Source organism: Sceloporus undulatus, chromosome 1, assembly GCF_019175285.1.
Source record: "Sceloporus undulatus isolate JIND9_A2432 ecotype Alabama chromosome 1, SceUnd_v1.1, whole genome shotgun sequence".
Taxonomy (NCBI): Eukaryota; Metazoa; Chordata; class Lepidosauria; order Squamata; family Phrynosomatidae; genus Sceloporus; species Sceloporus undulatus.
In genome coordinates, this window is record NC_056522.1 from 71853927 (window position 1) to 71873142 (window position 19216).

Here is a 19216-nt window from a genome sequence, read left to right on the forward strand (position 1 = left end):
CTAGGTTAAGGACCATAAGGAGGGAAGAGCAGGAGCCCTAAAGTTGTCCATTAGCACTTAGCACTCAGACAGCAGACTGAGCAGATGCATAGTTGGACCTGGTCACAGTCTTCCTCAAATATTGTAGTCAAAATCCTGCATCTCAGATTATGTGTAACTTCATGATGACAAAGCTACATCACTGATAAAATATACAAAGATGTTAGAGAACTGTGGTAATGTGCAACAGGGCACTTCACAAGATGTCCCATTGCACAATGGGGCTACCACTGCACAGTGGGACACCACAAAAGGTCGGAGACATTTTTACAGCTGCTGGTAGGGCATCTGTGGTTTACACAACTGTTCTGAATTACCAATGTTGGGGACCATTGTGGATCACTGAGCAAGGGCAGTTTGTCCCAGCTGCTCCCAGGGTGACCAGATGCAAGGGAGAAGCTTCTCCCCAGAGAGGAGGGACTCAATACTTTATCAAGGCAGTGAAAGATGCAGCCAGTGTGTGTGTAGGGGGTTTACAGAGGCCACATGCTCTGGTCTGGAGACTGCTATGGACTGGGAAAGGGAGAGATTTTAATTACAGGAGCTGCTCCAAGACAAAGGACTCTCCAATAATCTAACACAGATACTCCTTCCCCAATACATCATCATCATCATCCTTATCATTATTTATTGTATTTATACCCCATTCTTTAGAAATGCTCTCAGAGCAGAAAACATGTCTTCCCCACACAGCTTCAAGTGTTCACTCTCCCACACACACAAAACAGGTTTCTTCTGCTACCTCTTCTCTCAGCCTGTCTGATGAAAGAAAGCAGGAGCAACAGCGCAACTCCAGCTAAGTCCCAGAAAAGCTCACAAAGCTTAAGCAGGGTCCCAAATTTGAAAACCCCTTTTTGCTGCCACTTCTCCTATTCCACAATGTGCTGTAACTCTTTGTCCCAATCTGTCCCAAAATGGTGCTGTTCCGAGCCACAGAAGCGATGCCCTGTGCCAAGGCCTCATGAGAGTTTCCCAACTGCTATACTAGTGAAAGACGCCTGTAAGGGAATGAGCTCACATGGACAGGCAAACAGCGGAAGACACCACCACATGAAATGATCAGCAAGACTGTGTGGTGGTTTTTTGAGGACCCTGAAAAAGAGGTTTCATACAATCCTTATCCCCACTGTGGTTCTAAAGGCTGCTGGTTCCCCTTGTCTTTCTTGCACACCAATGCTTTGACTCAAGGCTCCCCTGCCACCCCATTTTCCCCTCATTACCCCCCTGGAACCTTCCACCATACCCTGGGGGAGGCATACCACCCTCTTTGGGCATCACTGTTTTAGATTATTTAAATGATTTCTCTGTTTTCAGTTTTTAGTTTTCAGTAATATATGATTTTGCCTGAGATTCTTTGATATAGGGCAAGATGGAAATATTTTAAATAAACAAAGAAACAGACAAACGAACAGATCAGATGTGAACCAGAAAGCATTTCCAACAGATCCCTTTCCTTTGTAAAACAGGACATGTGGCCTCTCTTCTGTTAAAGTTTCCTTTTTAATTCTTTGGGGTTCTTTGGAGGAGAGGCTGCCAGAGAGTTGAAGCCTTTCTGAACAGTTAAAAAAGGTTAAATACATATCTCTTAATAGTAATACCAATACATATGATTAATACATATTCTGTATTATGTGTCTTCAAGTCATTTCTGACTTATGGTGACCCTAAGGTGAACCTATCATAGGGTTTCCTTAATAAGATTTCTTCAGAGAAGGTTTGCCTTTGCCTTCCTTTGAGGGTAAGAGAATGTGACATGCCCAAGGTTGCCCTGTGGGTTTCCATGGTTGAGTGGGAATTTGAACCCTGGTCACAAGCTGTGTTCTCTCTTTTGGCCCTTCTTTTCTTCCTCTCTCATCTGGCTCCATCTTTTCTTCCATTGTGGGGAAGTTGGGAGGAGGGAAAGGTTTCATATCTGGCAAATGAGAGAAAGGGTTGGGAGAGAAAAGGAATGAAGGAGAACTCGTGCACCAAAGGGGAGGGAAGGAGGCAAATTCCCAGCCACAAAGTCCACGTTTCATAGTAGTACCACCTCTTCCCTTTCAGGAACATTCCCGCTGCCACTTATCCCCTGTGGCTTGCTGCCACCTCCTCAGCTGCTCCCTGCTTGGTTGCCAGAGCAAAGGCCCTGGTCATTCTGTGTTTGTGTGTGTCTTGTTCCCCTACGAGGGTGGAAGAAGAAGGAAGGCCAAGACCTATGCCACCTCTGCTATTGGGAGGGCAGAAAGAATGGACTTTAGGAGTTGTGTGTGTTTGTGTAATAAGCTGTTGTATTAATCTCACTTTTTATGAGATAGTCTTGCATGCATAAGGACAGAGAATCCAGGTGCTTTTAAACTGCTTAACTCCTGTTAGGCGTGGGTATTTTTATTTTTGTATTAACAAGGAAAAAGAGTGGCTTGCTTTAGAGTGGGTGAATGCCACCCCACAACACTCCTCTTCTCCTCTTTCTTTCATGGCAACATGCTCAAGATTGTTGTGCTTACAAGTTCTCTTAACTCCTCCCTGGCTTAAACTCTCCTTATTGTAATAATGGAAAAAAAATTTCCATCATTTTTCAATGTACATTTGCTGCTCTGAAGTGTGATTTTCTGTTTGCATAGTTCTAACAAGTAGATGTGTTTGTAAAAGTATTTTGTTTTGAAGGAAAAGGTGAATATTGTTATCCTAAGAAACTGTAGGGCTGCCCTTGTACTAAGGTCAATGTTGTCTAGCTGTTTTATTCCACAAAAAAGCAATAAAGCATATTTTTTCATAACACCTGAAAGAAATCTACTTAAAAACCCATTTGGATACTCCAGGTATGTTGGTGTACCACACATATCTCATTAAAGACATTAAAAGACATTAAAGATAAGTTTCTATTCATTTTACTTAACTTTTGTGTACGTGTATGTGTGCATACACACAAAAAATTATATATAATGTGCAATTTACATTTTCTGGGAAACAAAATCAATTTTCAAAGTAAAAACAAACAAACCCTGGGTTCCACTTTTAACCAATTCTATCCCATGAGGTAAAGAGAGGCTTCCTGTACCTGGGTTAAATGAAGACACACATGTGAAGTTTTTAAATTGGATTTTAAAAAATGTTATTACAGAGAAAGGATACAGAAAACATAGAAGAAAAGAAAGAGGAAAGGAAATACATAGCATATGAACACGGGCTAAGCCTATACACTAAGGACATATTCCCCAAAATACATTTTCTGGAGAATGAGGTCTATAAAATATACCATCTAATGCAGCATGATCTTCTGAATACTGAACGATGGAGCGTGAATATTTGTCTTTCCAACTTGGAGAGCAAGGCTTTTTTGCAACAGTATAAGGACACAAGATCCAACAACTTTAACCTTCAGTTAAATTCCACATCACAGGAATTCAGTTTAAAAGAACATGTGCATTTACAAATATTTTTCTAATACAAATTTAATACATTGTAACACATCCAAAGGAATAATCACTGAACATACCCGGATCATATGCCACTGTGAAGAATTATCTGCATTACACTGCCAATTTTTAGTTAAGTTGTAGAAGATAGTATTTTTCTAAAAGGGTGGCCAGTATATTCAAAAACATCATTTTTTGCAGGACCCAAGTTCTATGTCTAAAGATGCTTTAGATATTGAGGCTAGGAAGAAAAGCTACTGTTTTGTGGCACAAAAGATGATAATTAACAAATTATTTTGAGTGTGCAAAAATGCACATTTGCAATGGTGCTATGATGCCAGAACACCAACAACGTCATGTGATAGGGCATGACCACTGGCTGTGTTACTGCATCGCTATGTCGCTATAACACGATGGTGTTATAGTGTACTGCACAAGAGGTTGCCTCAAGAACTAAATATCCATCTCCATCTTTTTCTATCTGACACCAGGTCTCACTGGCTCATGATAGTGGTGGTTATATGCATGCTCTGTTTATACAGTATCAGCTCATAAAACTTCAGGAGCAAGGGAAGGGGGCTGGGGGGGAGAACTGTTGGGTGCATACACTCAGTCACATAATGCCATTTGGAGCAAGGGAGGGCAGTGCTGGACTCACAAATAGTTATTTGCAAGCCTGATAAGAATAATTAAACTGAACAGTAATATTTGTAGTTACATCTGACATGTCAATATCAGTGTAACTGTGCATGTCCTTCTAGAAGTGAAGGGCATGTGGAACTTTTAAAATGTTGCATTACATGTTGTGAAAAAAATATGGACAAAAATAGGGCACATTATAAAAGAATATGTAAACAGATTTAAGCCGACTCCAACAGAGCACTGTTCAAAGGGATACAGAGAGATACTGGATGGAATTAAGAATTAAGTCAACTTGCATAAACACAACCTGGAATACTCACACACACATTCATTTATGCACTGATCTACAGAAAACAAATCTGATATAATCTCTCTCTCCTTCCCTCCCTCCCTCCTCCTTCTCTGTGGAGCTACAAGGGATACAAGTCCTTATCTTTTTAGCAACCTCTTCTTCTTAGATGAGACTGCCCCCTAGTGAAGCTGACTTGTAAATACTGCAAATGGCTTTGTAGGTACTATGCCTTGTATAAAATTGGCAATTGCTGTGGCTGCCACACATTCACTATCTGCGTCATGTTGAATGTGAGCATCTTTGGATATTTTTTTTAAACCATTAATTTATAATGTGTTGAAAATTGATGTTAGTAGTAGTAGTGGTATTGTTATAATTTCATGGGGTCACCATAAGTCAGTAGGTGACTTGAAGGCACAGACACATAACACTTTGTGAAAAAAGACGTAAGGCTTTCCCCTGTCCAAGAGAACATGTCCTCTTTTAAAGAAGGATCCTAACAGGATCTGCTCGCCTCCTGGAACCAGCTCTGTCAGTGTAACCAGTCAAGGCTGAGCACAGTCTGCTCTGATCTAATGTGAAAGACAACAGTAAAATGACTCAGCAGCATGCCTTAAAGTTTACTGAGTTATTGTTAAGCCTCTCTAATGCTTGCTTCTGGTGGGAGTTAGAGGTGAAGCTTTTCTCTGAAATTATTCTGTAATAACTGGCTTTCCCACATTGTCTAGGTCATTAGTGCAACTGCCACAGGGCTCTCTTCTTCTTCTTTAGAAAGAGGCAAGGGATGGTAGGAGTGGCTGAACCCACATTGGGGGCTAATGATGGCCCAGTTCTTCCTGATTCTTGGCTGATGTGTTGTAATGTAATGAATGTGACACACCCAGGTCTGATATGAATTTTTTTTTAAAAAAAAAGCTTGCATAGTTAATCTGGCTCTGTTCCAGCCGTGTTTCTTTTTGTTTCTTACAGGGTAGGAAGCATGTGTGGCCTCTAGCCCCACAACAATCCTGATGTCAATCTTCTCAGAGATGCTGCATATAGCAGGAACACTATGGGATAGGAGGCTCATGAATCACATATTTCTCGGAATACAAAACTGGTACTGATGCCAGTGCTTGTTTCCATCAACAGCCAGGGTAGGCCACATGTGGCACCCTGTCTATTTTGCATCCCTGCCATCTTATATATGAATCCACAGCCCAAATTTAGCAATGTTATAGTAGCAATGAAGTTGCTATTTCCTTTGAAGACAAACATTAGATAACATCCTGTTAGCAACCTATGCAAACACAAGTAGGTCAATGGATGTGGAAGTGATTTCCCCCCCTTTGCATAATGGTCATATTCAGCTGATGATGCCATTATGTTACACACGAGGTGTTAGAAAAACTCTTTGTTATGGGTGATGTCTCTTGCCCAGTGGTTCTGAACTGGTACTAACTGGAACAGATGCAGCCTTCTCTGGAACTCAGGAACAAAGTAACTTCAACACAGATTTTCACTCATTTGAGGGTTTGACTTTGTTGCTATTTACACATTCACAGCAGGCTACTATACATCTATTCTCTTTCAGGGTCCATGCTAGAAGAAAAACTTGAATATGACATCAGTCTTTGTTCTCTCAAAAGATCAACTTTCCCACCAAGTGGACACACCTCTTTCCCATGAAGTCACCATGCAACACAAGAGTATAACAACAACATATTTTGCTTATATTTTGTCTACATCTTTTGTCCTTGAACACTTGTTCTTCCAGGCCTAGACTTCCTGGCTTTCAACAGGAACCATTTTAAACTTTAGTTAACCATTGACACATCTGAACATTTTCAATACAAATAGAAATATATTTTAACACGAGGGACTGTTGGAAGAGTTGGAAGACATGTCAAGGGCCATCAAGTCCCATGCAAGAGGGTGTGCTATGTTGGTATTTAATATAGGAGTTACATAACATAATTCTGCTGGTGGGTATTTACACAGTGCTGAAGGGATGTATGATACTGTATTGCTTAACTTGCTTGATAACTTGCTTAATTTTGTATAGTTTATATTTTATGACTTTTAGATTATATGCCATTGGCAGGTTATAAACTGTTTTGATAATGCCTGTAAAATGCCATGCATAATAATAATAATAATAATAATAATAATAATAATAATAATAATAAGCGCAAACCTTGTTTTAAAGTGGGATGGCAGTTCTAGAAGCTGTCAGGAGGGGGAAACCTGCTTTTATTCAATGCACATGATCTCTGGATGGCTTGTTTTCAAGGAAATTGAGGGCTTTCGGTTGCTGTCCTGTTGCCAAAATACTCTGCCACATAGCAGTATATTTAGCACTAGCATAATAAAAAGGTGCGCCTCTTGTAGATTACCACTACTCCCAGCTCCTAAGAAAATGTCAATCCCAGAGCTACATCTACAGTGTAGATCAGGGACTGAAGAACATGTTGCCCTCCAGGCATCATTGGACTGCAGTTCCCATCTTCTCTAGCTAGTAAAGCCAGTGGTGCAGGATGATAAGAATTGCAGTTCAGCATCTGAAGTCCTGCATGTTCTCCAATCCTGTTGCTGACCACACTGCTCATCCATGCCTCTGACAGAAAATGACAGTCATGTAATGCCTACAAACACCTGAGACCTGAGATTTTCATGCCCTGTCACATTTTTAAAGTCAACCATCCAGCAAAGACAAAGACACCACGCCCTCCCTTTATCACTTGAACCTGAAGGCCTTGGGAGTGCCTCTTTTCTTGGTTTGGACACAGTGGACTCATAACCATGGTCAACAATGGAGCTATCTCTCTGCCACCCATTGTGGTTTCTGAGTTAACATGCCAGAGGGCAAGCATCCAGCAGCCAAACAAGTTTCCTTTTCTGTTTGTTCTCAGGGTGTTCCTTTTTGTTTCCTGTGGGTGAGACTATCAGCGTGCCATTCAGGTGCAAATAGAGAGGGCTGCTTGCATAGAGGTTTATGTGTGTGTGTGTTTTTCTCCTTACTTCCCTGACAGTCTAGATCTTCTTGCTTGCTGCCTGGGGCAATTTGATCCTATCTCTCACTTTTTGGTTCTTGTTGTTTTCGAGAGTTGTCATCTTCAGTTTTTCTCCTCTCAATTTTTCATTCCCTGCCTCCTCAGTTACTTGCTACAAGTGGAGTACAGCAATGCCATACACCTACCGAGATGCCAATCCACGGGCTCTCCCAGTGCCACAGAATGCCCGTGCCACACATTCTACTGGCCAGACATACAAGGAGCTGAAACTTGAATGCCAGCAGAAGGGGATACTGTTTGAGGACTGTGATTTTCCAGCCAATGACTCATCCCTCTTCTTCAGTGAGAAGCCTCCTGTCCCCTTTGTATGGAAAAGACCTGGGGTGAGTATGATAAAGATTCTTCATTTTCTTTTTGTCCTATCCTGTAGAATTTGGTTCAGAATCAGACAAATTTGCCTTTATTTGATTTGATTTGATTTTAACTACTCAGGTCATCTCTCCCAAGATAATAGTGAGATAGATTGGTGGCATTCACAAGCAGTGGCTTGGATCTTGTTGATTAGTCTGAGTTAGGGCAGATCCATTCAATTAATTGTGGAATGATGAGTCAATAAATAGATAAATCCACCTGACTCAATGGTTCTACTTCTAAATGGCAGTGAATTGGGCTAGATGGCCCTTGTGGTCTCTGTCAATTCCATGATTCTATTCTAGTCAGGATTAACAACAACATTGACAACAAAGATCTGGAAACCATGCCTTATGAGAAGAGGCTTAGGGAGCTGGGTATGTTTAGCCTGGAGAACAGAAGGTTAAGAGTTGACATGATAATCCTGTATAACTATTTGAAGAGGTGTCATACTGAGGATGGAGCAAGTTTGTTTTCTGCTGTTCCAGAGAATAGGACGCGGAACAATAGATGCAAGTTACAGAAAAAGAGATTCCACCTAAAATTAGGAGGAACTTCCTGACAGTAAGAGCTATTCGATAGTGGCACACACTGCTTCAGAGAGTGGTGGAGTCTCCTTCTTTGGAGGTCTTTAAATAGAGGCTGGATGACCATCTGTTTGGAGGTGCTTTGAATGTGAGTTCCTTCATGTCAGGAGGTTGGACTGGGTGGCTCTTGTGGCCTCTTCCAACTCTATGGGGCCAATGCCTCCTGTGTGACTACAGTGGTACCTCGGGTTACGAAATTAATTCGTTCCGCGGCTAATTTCGTAACCCGAAAAACCTTCGTAACCCGAATTGCCATAGGCGCTAATGGAAAAAAGCCGCGGCTCCGCCGCGGCTCCATTAAAAACAGCGCCGGGGTTTTTTCGTAACCCGAAAAAACCTTCGTAACCCGAAACAATAAATCCCTATGGGATTTATTCGTATCCCGAAAAATTCGTAAGCTGGGTAATTCGTATCCCGGGGTACCACTGTACTTCTTTCACTACAGTATTTTGGTCACTATTCTGTACCCTTCACTTCTCTCACCCTCTGTCTTGCAAATATGTTGACCCTTGCCTTGTTTGGAAAATGTCCCAAATTCTATATTAACATGACCATCTCCCTAATTATTGTGCAAAAATTGAGCTTTCATGGTGTAGGATATGTATTATAGATGGTAAAATAGAATATACCTTGACAATGTTCCCAAATTTCCCAGAAATATCAGGTATTTATTTATTTGCTGAAATATTTGTTTATTGCCTGCCAGCCTGCCAGAGAACTCAGTGTGATACCCAGAAGATGAAAAGAGATGAAACTATTTTTAAAAATTAATCAAAGCAATAGGTTTTTTAAACCCCTCACCGAATTAAAGCAGTCCCCAAGCTAACCCTGCTTTTAGGAATCCTGCTCTCAAACTGAATAATATAATCCTGGCTGCCTGATGGAAGTCCAAGAGTTATAGAGCCAGCATGACTTTGCTTGGGAAAGGCTTCCCAACTGAAGTGCTGCTCTTAAGAAAGCCCTATCACCTGGTAGAGAAACTGGATATAGTTGTATAATAAATGGGAGTCCCTCCATTTATCAGAACCTTCTCAAATAACAAAGGGTTAAATGTGGGAGGAGATACAGTCACATTTTAATGATGGTCTACATCACAGGTGATGGGATAGTAATTGTGCCATGATTGGGAAGAAACACGAACCTTCAAGATGGTTCTGAGAGGAAGTTTTTAAAGAGCCGAAAGCAGCACAACGCTTTTGTCAATCTGCCTTTGTTTGTGGCTCATGCCAGACAAACTATGAGGGGCTTCTAACCAGGAGCTCTGAAACTGGGAGGCTATGGAGCCAGAGAATGGAGTCCAGACTCCCAACTATCCAGAATAATAAGGACTACAAATCCAATCTGAGATGTGAGTAAGACTGGGAAATGTACCAGCCAATGGTGTTACGATTTTTTTTTTTTTTGGTTTTGTTTTGTTTTCCTGGTTTGGCTGAATTGATTTGGCTCTGTAATCTATACTTTCTATCTGTGCCTGGAGAACAAGTTGGTCCTTCATGTAAGTGAATTGTTTAGCTATAGGAGTCCTTTACTTAGAATAAAGCCTTTCTTTAAAGTACTCTACCTCTCTTGCACTCCTCTTTCACATGCCCTAGCTTGGCCTGGTTCTTCACTACGGTTGGCAAGGGAAGTACCAGTGAAATTCTTCAGCAACGTCCCAATGCCATTGATAAGGTGGAAGCAGTGGAATCCCTTCCCAGGGTGTCACCTAATGTGGGGAAGCAGGGCTTCTGCAGTGGGGCCAAAAGGGCACTTCCTCCCTTGCTGCCACAGTGCATAGAATCACCATTGGTGATGTGAAGTGAGGTATGTGCTTGGCCCTCTGACCAGTCCCCTTGGCCTTCCAAGTCTTGCGTGGCCATGGCCACATAGGACCCAGAAGGCAGCCACCTTCCACCCACCCCAGCCTTCTGAGTTCCATGTGGCCATGGCCTTGTGGGACCCAGAAGGCAGCCACCTGGTCCCGGCAGGGTGTACAAGTTCACCAGGTGACACCCCCCCCCTGAGGTGTCACCTGGTTCAGTCCACACCACTGCACCCCCTAATAATGCCCCTGGCTGGAAGAAGTCAGTCATGGGGTGGTGATAGTGAGTTCTTTAGATAAAAGGTGGTCTCAAGGAATCCCATTCAGATCAGGTAGGAGAAGAGAGGGCGGCCCAGAGACCACCCCCCCCACTAGCTGTGAAAGCCAACCCCATATTTTTATACAGTAGGCCCTCCCCTTACACAGGGGATCTATTCCAGATCCCCCATGTAAGGAGAAATCTGCGTATGCCTGTGCCCCATTGGAAACAATGGGGCATGTGCTTGTGGCTGTGCAAGCCGTGGGTATACACACCATTGCTTTTATCATAGTGTGAGTTCTGTGTAAGCTGGAAGCTGCGTAAAGTGTGCCCATGTATGATGCGGGCGCACTGTACATTTCTTTTTATAGGTTTTTTTTCATGTTTGTTTTATAGCTTATTCTTCACTGAGTCTCACTTGTCTTTCTTTAGTTCTTTCCTGGCCTTATCGGTCTCGGTCTGACGCCATTATTGGGTCAGAATCCGGAGTAGAGGCCTCCAGAGCTTCCATGGACTCTATTGTACTGGATCATTTTGAGTCTGTAAGTACCGAGGATGTAGACAAGATCCTTAGAAGCGTTAGGAAGACAACCTGCTCTCTCGATCCCTGTCCCTCATGGCTAGCGGCTCAGGGGTGTGTGGGTGTAACCACCTTGTTACACCGAATTATTAATACATCACTCAGGGATGGGCAACTTCCAACCAGCTTGAAATTGGCCATAGTGAAAGCGCTGATTAAAAAGCCCTCCCTTGACCCCCTGATGCATAACAATTATCAGCCAGTTTCGCTACTGCCATTTTTGGGGAAGGTGATCGAGAGGGCGGTTGCACTCCAGCTTCAATCGATCTTGGATGATACTGATTATCTAGACCCATTTCAAACTGGGTTCCGGGCGGGCTATGGAGTTGAGACTGCCATGGTCGCCTTGGTCGATGATCTTCGTCTGGGCATGGACAGGGATAGCGTGTCCCTGTTACTGCTCTTGGACATCTCAGCAGCTTTCGATACCATCGACCATGGTATCCTTCTGGAACGCCTGAGAGAGTTGGGAATTGGGGGCACTGCGCTCCAGTGGTTCCGTTCCTACCTCTCGGGTAGGTTCCAGATGGTGCAGCTGGGAGACGTGTGCTCCGATAAGAGGGCACTTACATCTGGTGTCCCTCAAGGAGCCATTCTGTCTCCCATGCTATTTAACATTTACATGAAACCGCTGGGAGAGATCATCCAGAGACACGGGGCGCGGTGTTATCAGTATGCTGATGAGACTCAAATATATTTCTCTGTGTCTCCGACTGATGCAGTGACCAGGGATGGCATCTCTCCGCTTGATGCTTGTCTGGATTCGGTAATGGGCTGGATGAGGGAAAACAGACTCAGACTGAATCCAGAGAAAATGGAAGTACTTGTGATAGGTTCCCCAGGTCCGGGTTTGGAGATTTGTCCACCTGTCCTAGACGGGGTCACGCTTCCCCTGAAGGACTCTGTTCGCAGTCTGGGGGTGCTCCTGGACTCGTCGCTTCACCTTACATCTCAGGTGGATGCGACGGTCAGGAGTACCTGTTATCAGCTTCGGTTGATACGCCAGCTGCGACCCGACGTGGGCTGGGGGGACCTTGAAACAGTGGTACATGCTCTGGTAACCTCTCGTTTAGATTTCTGTAATGCGTTTTACATGGGGCAACCCTTGTACCAAACCCAGAAGCTTCAACTGGTTCAGAATATGGCAGCAAGGCTGGTCACTGGATCTTCCAGGGCCAGCCATATAACACCGGTACTTAAAGATCTACATTGGCTGCCTATTCGCTTCCGGGTGCAATACAAGGTGTTGGTTATCACCTATAACGCCCTAAATGGCTTGGGCCCAGGGCACTTAGAGGACCGCCTCTCTCCATATAATCTGCCCCGCACTCTCAGATCGGGTGATAAACATCTTTTAAGAGTTCCAGATGCTAGACAAGCCATCACTACACAAAGGGCCTTTTCCACCGCGGCCCCTAAGCTCTGGAACTCGATCCCCGACGAGCTCCGCTCGACCCCCTCCCTAGCCCAATTTTAAAAAGGGCTGAAAACGTATCTTTTCAAACAGGCATACCCCCAATAGCCATGTTGTGATTCCTCCCCCCCCCCCCACTGTTGTTACAAACGTTACTACATCGCTGCTAGCTTGGAATTGTTATTGTTATTGTTGTTTTATATAGTGTAATTGTAATTTTTGATAATGTTTTTATTGTAATCTGTGTGTTGTTGGATTGCAAAATCCACCACTGTAACCCGCCTTGATCTTTGGAAAGGCGGGCTAGAAATAAAGCTTTTATTATTATTTATTATAGGCAAAAGAGATAAAGGAGACATAAAGGAATCCAATAGCATCTTTCAGACTAATTGGTTAATTATATCATTGGCTTTCACATGTATCAACCCACCTCCTCAATTGTACTGAGGGGCAGCCAAGGCAGTAGGGATTGTGGCCAGAGTGTAATAGGATCACAGAGATGCTCATCCTAGAATAAGCCAGTTAGTCTCAAAAGTGCTACTGGACTGCTTTGTGCCTCTTTATGGTGAAATAGCTGGATTCTCCATCTCAAATAGGAGAAAGGGGAATAATCATTCAGTGCAAGAATAATTAAGGTATGAGGGAGGGCTGGATGCCTCGCTTCAACCCTCTGTGGCCTGGATGACATCCATGGGTGAAGGTATCCCTCTGACACCAGTGGTGTAGTCATACTCAGTGATGTCACTGCTGGACTCCTATGTGTAGAAAAGAAAGAAGGACAAAATTGTTCTCCACTGGCACTTGTGAAACACCAGCTAAGTCCCAGATTCAGAAAGAAACTGCCTCTTTATTAGGATCGCTTTTTCAGAATACACTGAAAGACCCTGGATTCCATAGAAAGGAGTTGTTATTATGTACCTTCAAGTTGACTTCAACTTATGGTAACTCTATCATAGGATTTTCTTGGTGAGTTTTATTCTAAGGAGGGTTGCCAAGGCCTTCCTCTAAGGCTGAGAGAGTGTGACTTGCTTAAGATCACTCAGTGGGTTTCCATGGCCAAGTAGGGATTCAAACCCTGTTTTGAATCCCAGAGTGCTGGTCCAACATTCAAGCCACAGAAAGCATTTCTGGGTAATATATCTTTGTGACCAATTTCTATGGGTAATATATGCCCCCCCCAAAAAAAGCAAAATGAAATAGATAATAATCCAAGGGTCCAGAAAATGTGATGTAGAGGTAGAATAATAACTTTTCCCTTGTGTGAAGTCAAGCTAGTAGGTTCCACATGTAGAGAGTGGTTGGATGTTGCCATTCTCTTCTGCTTGTTCTTCTCCACTCCTCTTGTTCTCACCCTTCCCAATGTGCAGTAATGGGCAAGACCCCAACAAAAGAGGGGAGGTAGGAGATGGACTGAAGGAGAATAAACAAAAAAAACCTGCAGCTCCCTTGTCTCCTGCTGAATCTAATTGCTGAAAGGCATTATGCAGACTGCTGAGTCAGAAGCTGCCAAATTTAATGGCCTCTCGTTTCCACAAAAGAGCTGGGATTTTAATAGCCCTAAACAGCGTAGAACCAGGTTACCTCTGAATGCATTTCCTATGAATCTGCCTGGCCTTAAATATCAGCATCACCTGCTCTCCACCCTCTCCCTGTGTGAAGTTGGGTGGATGCAGAGCTTTGAAAAGTGACATTTTTAGATAGCAATATCTTGAATCACCCAGCATGTAGCAGGGTGGTGACTATAATGCATAGATGGGCAAAGTAGAGCCCAATGGCATCATTGTGTGTGTGTGTGGGGGTGTGTGCAGTGGTGCAGCCGACACTGAATGACACCCAGAAGGAGGGTGACACCCAGTGAGGCACTCCACCCACACTCCCCCCTTGCGCCTTCCCCATGCATGCTCCCACCCTCCCAATGCTTTCCTATGGTCCTCCATGCATGCTCCCACCTTTCCCACACTCTCCTGTGCATGCTCGCACCATCCCCGTTCCATCCCACACTCCTACCCTCCACACGCTTTCCCATGCATGCTCCCACCCTCCCTGAGCCCTCCCATGCTCTCCCATGCACACTCCTCTCTTCTCCACACTCCCCCATGCATGCTCCCACCCTCCCAGTACCATCCCAAGTTCCCCCCATGCATGCTGCTACTCTCCCCATGTTCCCACACACACACTCCCACCCTCTCTGTGCCTTCCTCACACTCCCTCACAAGGTGGCATGGGGGAGGGAGTACACACCCCTGGAAGCCCTGCCCCCCAAAAGCCCCAATCCCCGCATCGGGTGACACCCAGTGCAGGGATGCCACTGGTGGAGCCTTGTGGACCACTTGCACCTCTTGGGACCCCTAAGTGACTGGAAATTAGGAAATCTGAATCTTCAATTCTCTCATTGACTCACACTAGGAAACCAAAATAGGCTGAAACTTTTTTGCAATTTTCTTTCTTCCCCTCCTCCTCCCCATGTACCAGAACTTTAGGAATGTTTTATAACAGCGTAGTGTGAGAGACCATAATACTTCTTCAGAGCAAATAACTGCCGGCAAACTGCAGACAGTTCCAATGGAATTTTAGTTAGCTGCCTTGAAAGTTTGCTTTTATATTTTAAAAAATGAAAGTTGTTTTTAAAAGCATGTACAGTCAATTAAGAGTTCGATCTGCCAATTTATGCTACTTTCTGCACTCTTAAAAAAGAAAGAATGAAATACAGAGAGACAGAAAGAGCTCTATTATTCTACACAATTATTGTGTTATGGTTCCATCCTACAGGACACAGGCATTTGCAGTTTAGGGAGGAGCACTCAGAATTCTTAGCCAGAGAGCTCTAATGTTTCCCTTACAAATCCCAGGATCCCATAGGATACAGCCATAGGAGTTAAAGTGGAATTGTAGTACTATAAATATCTGTGTGGAAGAAACCACTTTCCATATTGGTCCTGATCCATTTTGGATTGGAATCAAGTGAACTCAATCCAATTCAGATCTGATAAGAATCTATCAGACACAACCTTACTGGTTTCAGAATTTATGATTTATCGGAAAACATTCCACAATCTTCTTATGAAGGGTTATGGGAGTCATAGTGCAGAACCTCTGGTAGGCACCAATTTGCAGGAGGCTGTTATAGAAATGCAAAGCACCAGTGCTAACTTAATCCCCTCCTTATCACCATCTTCCCACATGATTACTGTATATCCTCAAGGCAAACAAGCACTGCCTTTGCATTGTACAGCTCAGTTACAAGCTCCACATGACTTGGTGTGTTGAACAAGCAGGTGGTGCCGGTGATGAGGACCAGGCTGGTTCACTTTGTCTTTTGTTCTCTCTCTAATCAAGACATGCCCAGCATGGTCATGTTCTCCCCCAGAAAAGGCCTAGAGCAGCAGGAATGCAGCAGGTCAACCAGCCCACCTGCTCTCTGACATTTCCTTTGAATCAGTCAAAGTGCTCTTGGTCTGGAAGGGCAGGGAAAATGCCAGTTGCTGCCCCATAGTCATTTCTTAAATTATCCATGGCTAAGATAAAGCTGGCAGTCTCCATCAACTGCCTTGGCTGCCAATGGGCATTTCTCTGTATCTTCTGTTGCATGGCCATGATTGCTCTTCCTTTTCAACCACAGTGAGGAAGGTTCTAGCCCACAAGCAGGTTCCTTCCTATAGTCAGTCCACCATATCCATGGATTTAACCATCCACAGCTTGAAAATATTCAAAAAAGTATAAATTCCAAAAAACAAACCTTGAGTTTGCCATTTTGTTTAAGGAACATGCCATTTTATTATGCCTTTGTATATAATAGGACTTGAGCATCCTTGGATTTTGGTATCCACAGGGTGTTCCAGAACCAAATTCCAGTGGTTATCAAGGGCCCACTGCATATTGCTCACTTGGGATATAAAAGTATCCCAATCTGGATATTGTTGTATTCTCCAAATGACCCCTGAAGTTTTGTCCCAGCTTTGATTCATATTGTGTTGTGAGTTCTCCCCCTTCACAAGGAAATGTATGTGCATTCATTTTCTGAATTTTTGTTTTTAAATTATGTTTTCATGTATATTTTTAAACACCAAGGATTGTATCCTTGTGTAGCTCCAGAATATTTTTGTAGTAATAGGGATCACCTACTGCATTCTAACTTTTAAAGTGATTTTCTTCATATCTCAGTATATTTTGGAACTAAAACCCCAGCTTGGTGCTTGATCTGGGCTGCCAGATTTGCATCTGTCTCTAAATCAGCAGATAATGATTTAACCGTGGTGTGGCTGGGAAGTATTAATTAGTTGCCTTTGCTCAGCAGTGGCCAAGTGAAAGTGTGACTCATGCCATAATTCAAGAGAAAGCAGCAGAGCTTGAATCAATACGACGCAAGTATCTGGCACCGCACACTGAGGTTTGTGCCTGGTGTCGATGCACGGCTGGTCTTTAATGTTTAGGCCACCTCCCAGTAAAAACCTGGGGCACATTTTCCCCATTGCTTGTTTTAGTCAGCAGTGGTGCCCAAGATCCTGTTTGACACTGGTGAAGCATATCTACCAGGCTACTTAAGCAGGAGGTTCTGAGGGTGACAGCTGCCAACCAATGGCAGCTCAAGGTAGCTCTCCCATCACACACTGCTGCCAAGCAGTAGCTGTCTTGGTCACTTGTGGAGTGGTATCCCTTTGCTGTCCAACAGCTATTGCACAGCTAGAGAAAGGAGGTATGTACATACTGAATACCTCCTTGCACAATATTTTAAACAGGTATTTCTGCTAGTAGAAATCACCAAGAGAATTCCAGCCATTATGCCCCAGTGGATCAGTGGATTCAAAGGCAAGGGACTGGGTCCAGATTTAAAACCATACAGCTGGACATTAACCACTTAATGTCCCTACAGGGTGCACAAATGTAAGTTGCAACAGAGATTCTGAGGTATTCTCTGTTTCTACTAAAAACACATGCAACTTTATAGGAGGTGCATTGGGCTGTTTGTTTGTTTTTAAACAGGTTAAAAACCTGTAACTAGTGTGAAGCCGTCAGAACAGCAAGAACAAAAATAAATAAAGGTTCTTCATCCTATATTACTTTGTTCTGGAGACTGATTGTTCCTTCTAAAAGTGTTGACACTTCATTTGCCACAGTAGAAGTGTATGCACTGTGGCATTCTCAGTGGAAAATCCAATAATTCAGGATCAGGGCAGTAATTCTCCATAATCTTCCAGGGCAGAGAACAGCAACACAACACCCACCATTAAGTAGGTGGAAGTAAGGGTGGAAAGAATATATATAATGATTGGAAAATGTGTTTCTTCAATATCAAAAAACCCTGATGAGAAGAATTCTGGATTGACTAGAATCTTTACAGTTCAGAACTTCTTCTGTGTGTGTTTTGTATGTGTGCATGCACATGCACAGAAAACAGATTTTTATGTGCAAGAAACAGGATTTTCTTGCACATAGCACTTTCTGTGCAGAAAATAGTATTTGTGCTTGGGCAAGTCACATGTTTTCAGTTTCAGGGGAAGGCAGTGGCAAACCTTCTCTGAATAAATCTTGCCAAGAAAACTCCATGATAGGTTCCATAAGTCAGAAACAACTTGAAAGCACACAACAAAAACTACATGCACAAAATGCTGTCCCTTGCACACAGAATGTTGCTTTCTGTGCAACATGTGAATTTTGTACAGAATAAGTCCTCAAATGCACAGTTTTCAAAGACTTCCTCATAGCAGTAAGAATACCTATAAAATAGTTTCCATTGAGAAAGAAATGAGTGAAGAATTACATCTTTAGTCAGAATGGCTTTGTAAATTGTACCATAGAAGAGTTAATAATAGAGCTTTGCAGCGGTGAATGACTGTTGATGACACCTGGTATGGCCTGCCTCTAGGATAGATGTTATGTTCTAACTAAATTAGACTATATTCTGTTGGGATGACTTTTCCTCTGTTATATTTTTCAAGGAAATTGTTAAAGACCCAGAGTTTATTCTTGGAGGCGCCACAAGGACTGACATTTGTCAAGGAGATCTTGGTAAGTGTTTTCCATTGAAATTATTCCTGCGTGAGGCAGGGTAAGGACTCTGAAAATAATGTTGCTACTAATCGTGTTCATCTTTGATATTATGAGTAGTTTTACTGTTTCAAGGCATTAAGACCCTCCCTGCATTAAGAACCAGGCTGAGTAAAAAGAGACAAACAGAATCAAGACTGAATCCAGCAGCCAGTCTCAACTACTGTAGAGCCATCAAAACAGTGGGAAAGTTAATTCTTACCTAAGTTCCATTGATTCTAAGGGTCCACTCCAGGAGGGGTTGGCAATTGGGTTGGGCCATAGAAATTTAGAATGGGAAGAACCTTAGCGGTCATCTAACTCAACCTCCTTGCTCAGTGCAAACATTGTACAACTGCAGCCTCACTGGCATGCCATTTATTTATGTATTTAGTTTCTTGCTTTTTCATTAAATATATCTAATGCTGTATGCATTTGCATTTCATCAGCAGGGAGGGAGGGAAGGGTGTGCAGGATCCCACACTTCACATTCCACTTTGACATACACATGGCTATCTATCTATAGTTCCTTGGATTTCCCCTCCTAGTTAAAAAATCACCTGCTTTGTCTGTGCAAAACTACATCCAGCAATGACAAAATATAGGCACACTGTAGAGTTTTATGAGTTATCGCTTTTTGCCCAAGAAAGTGGCAATCATTGTGCAAAGACTTGTGAGGAAGAATGTGACGCCTTCTTGTGTAAGGTTTCTTTCACAGAGCTTGGTAAAGTTCTAAGGTGGAATCTGAAATGGAGGCCAAATAGAATGGCTCTCCTTAC

The 19216-nt window shown here is 43.1% G+C and overlaps 1 protein-coding gene across 3 annotated transcripts in view; it reads left to right on the top strand.

Moving 5' to 3' along the window:
• The first annotated feature begins 7531 nt into the window (after positions 1-7531).
• Positions 7532-19216, top strand: part of CAPN9 (calpain 9) — a 41245-nt gene continuing 29560 nt past the window's right edge. For 2 of the 3 annotated variants that reach the window (XM_042477422.1, XM_042477431.1), the window contains exons 1-2: positions 7532-7744; positions 18350-18419. In XM_042477422.1, coding sequence (XP_042333356.1) covers positions 7532-7744; positions 18350-18419 — 283 coding nt within the window. The remainder of the gene's footprint in view (positions 7745-18349; positions 18420-19216) is intronic. The other variant, XM_042477438.1, reaches the window with a different exon arrangement.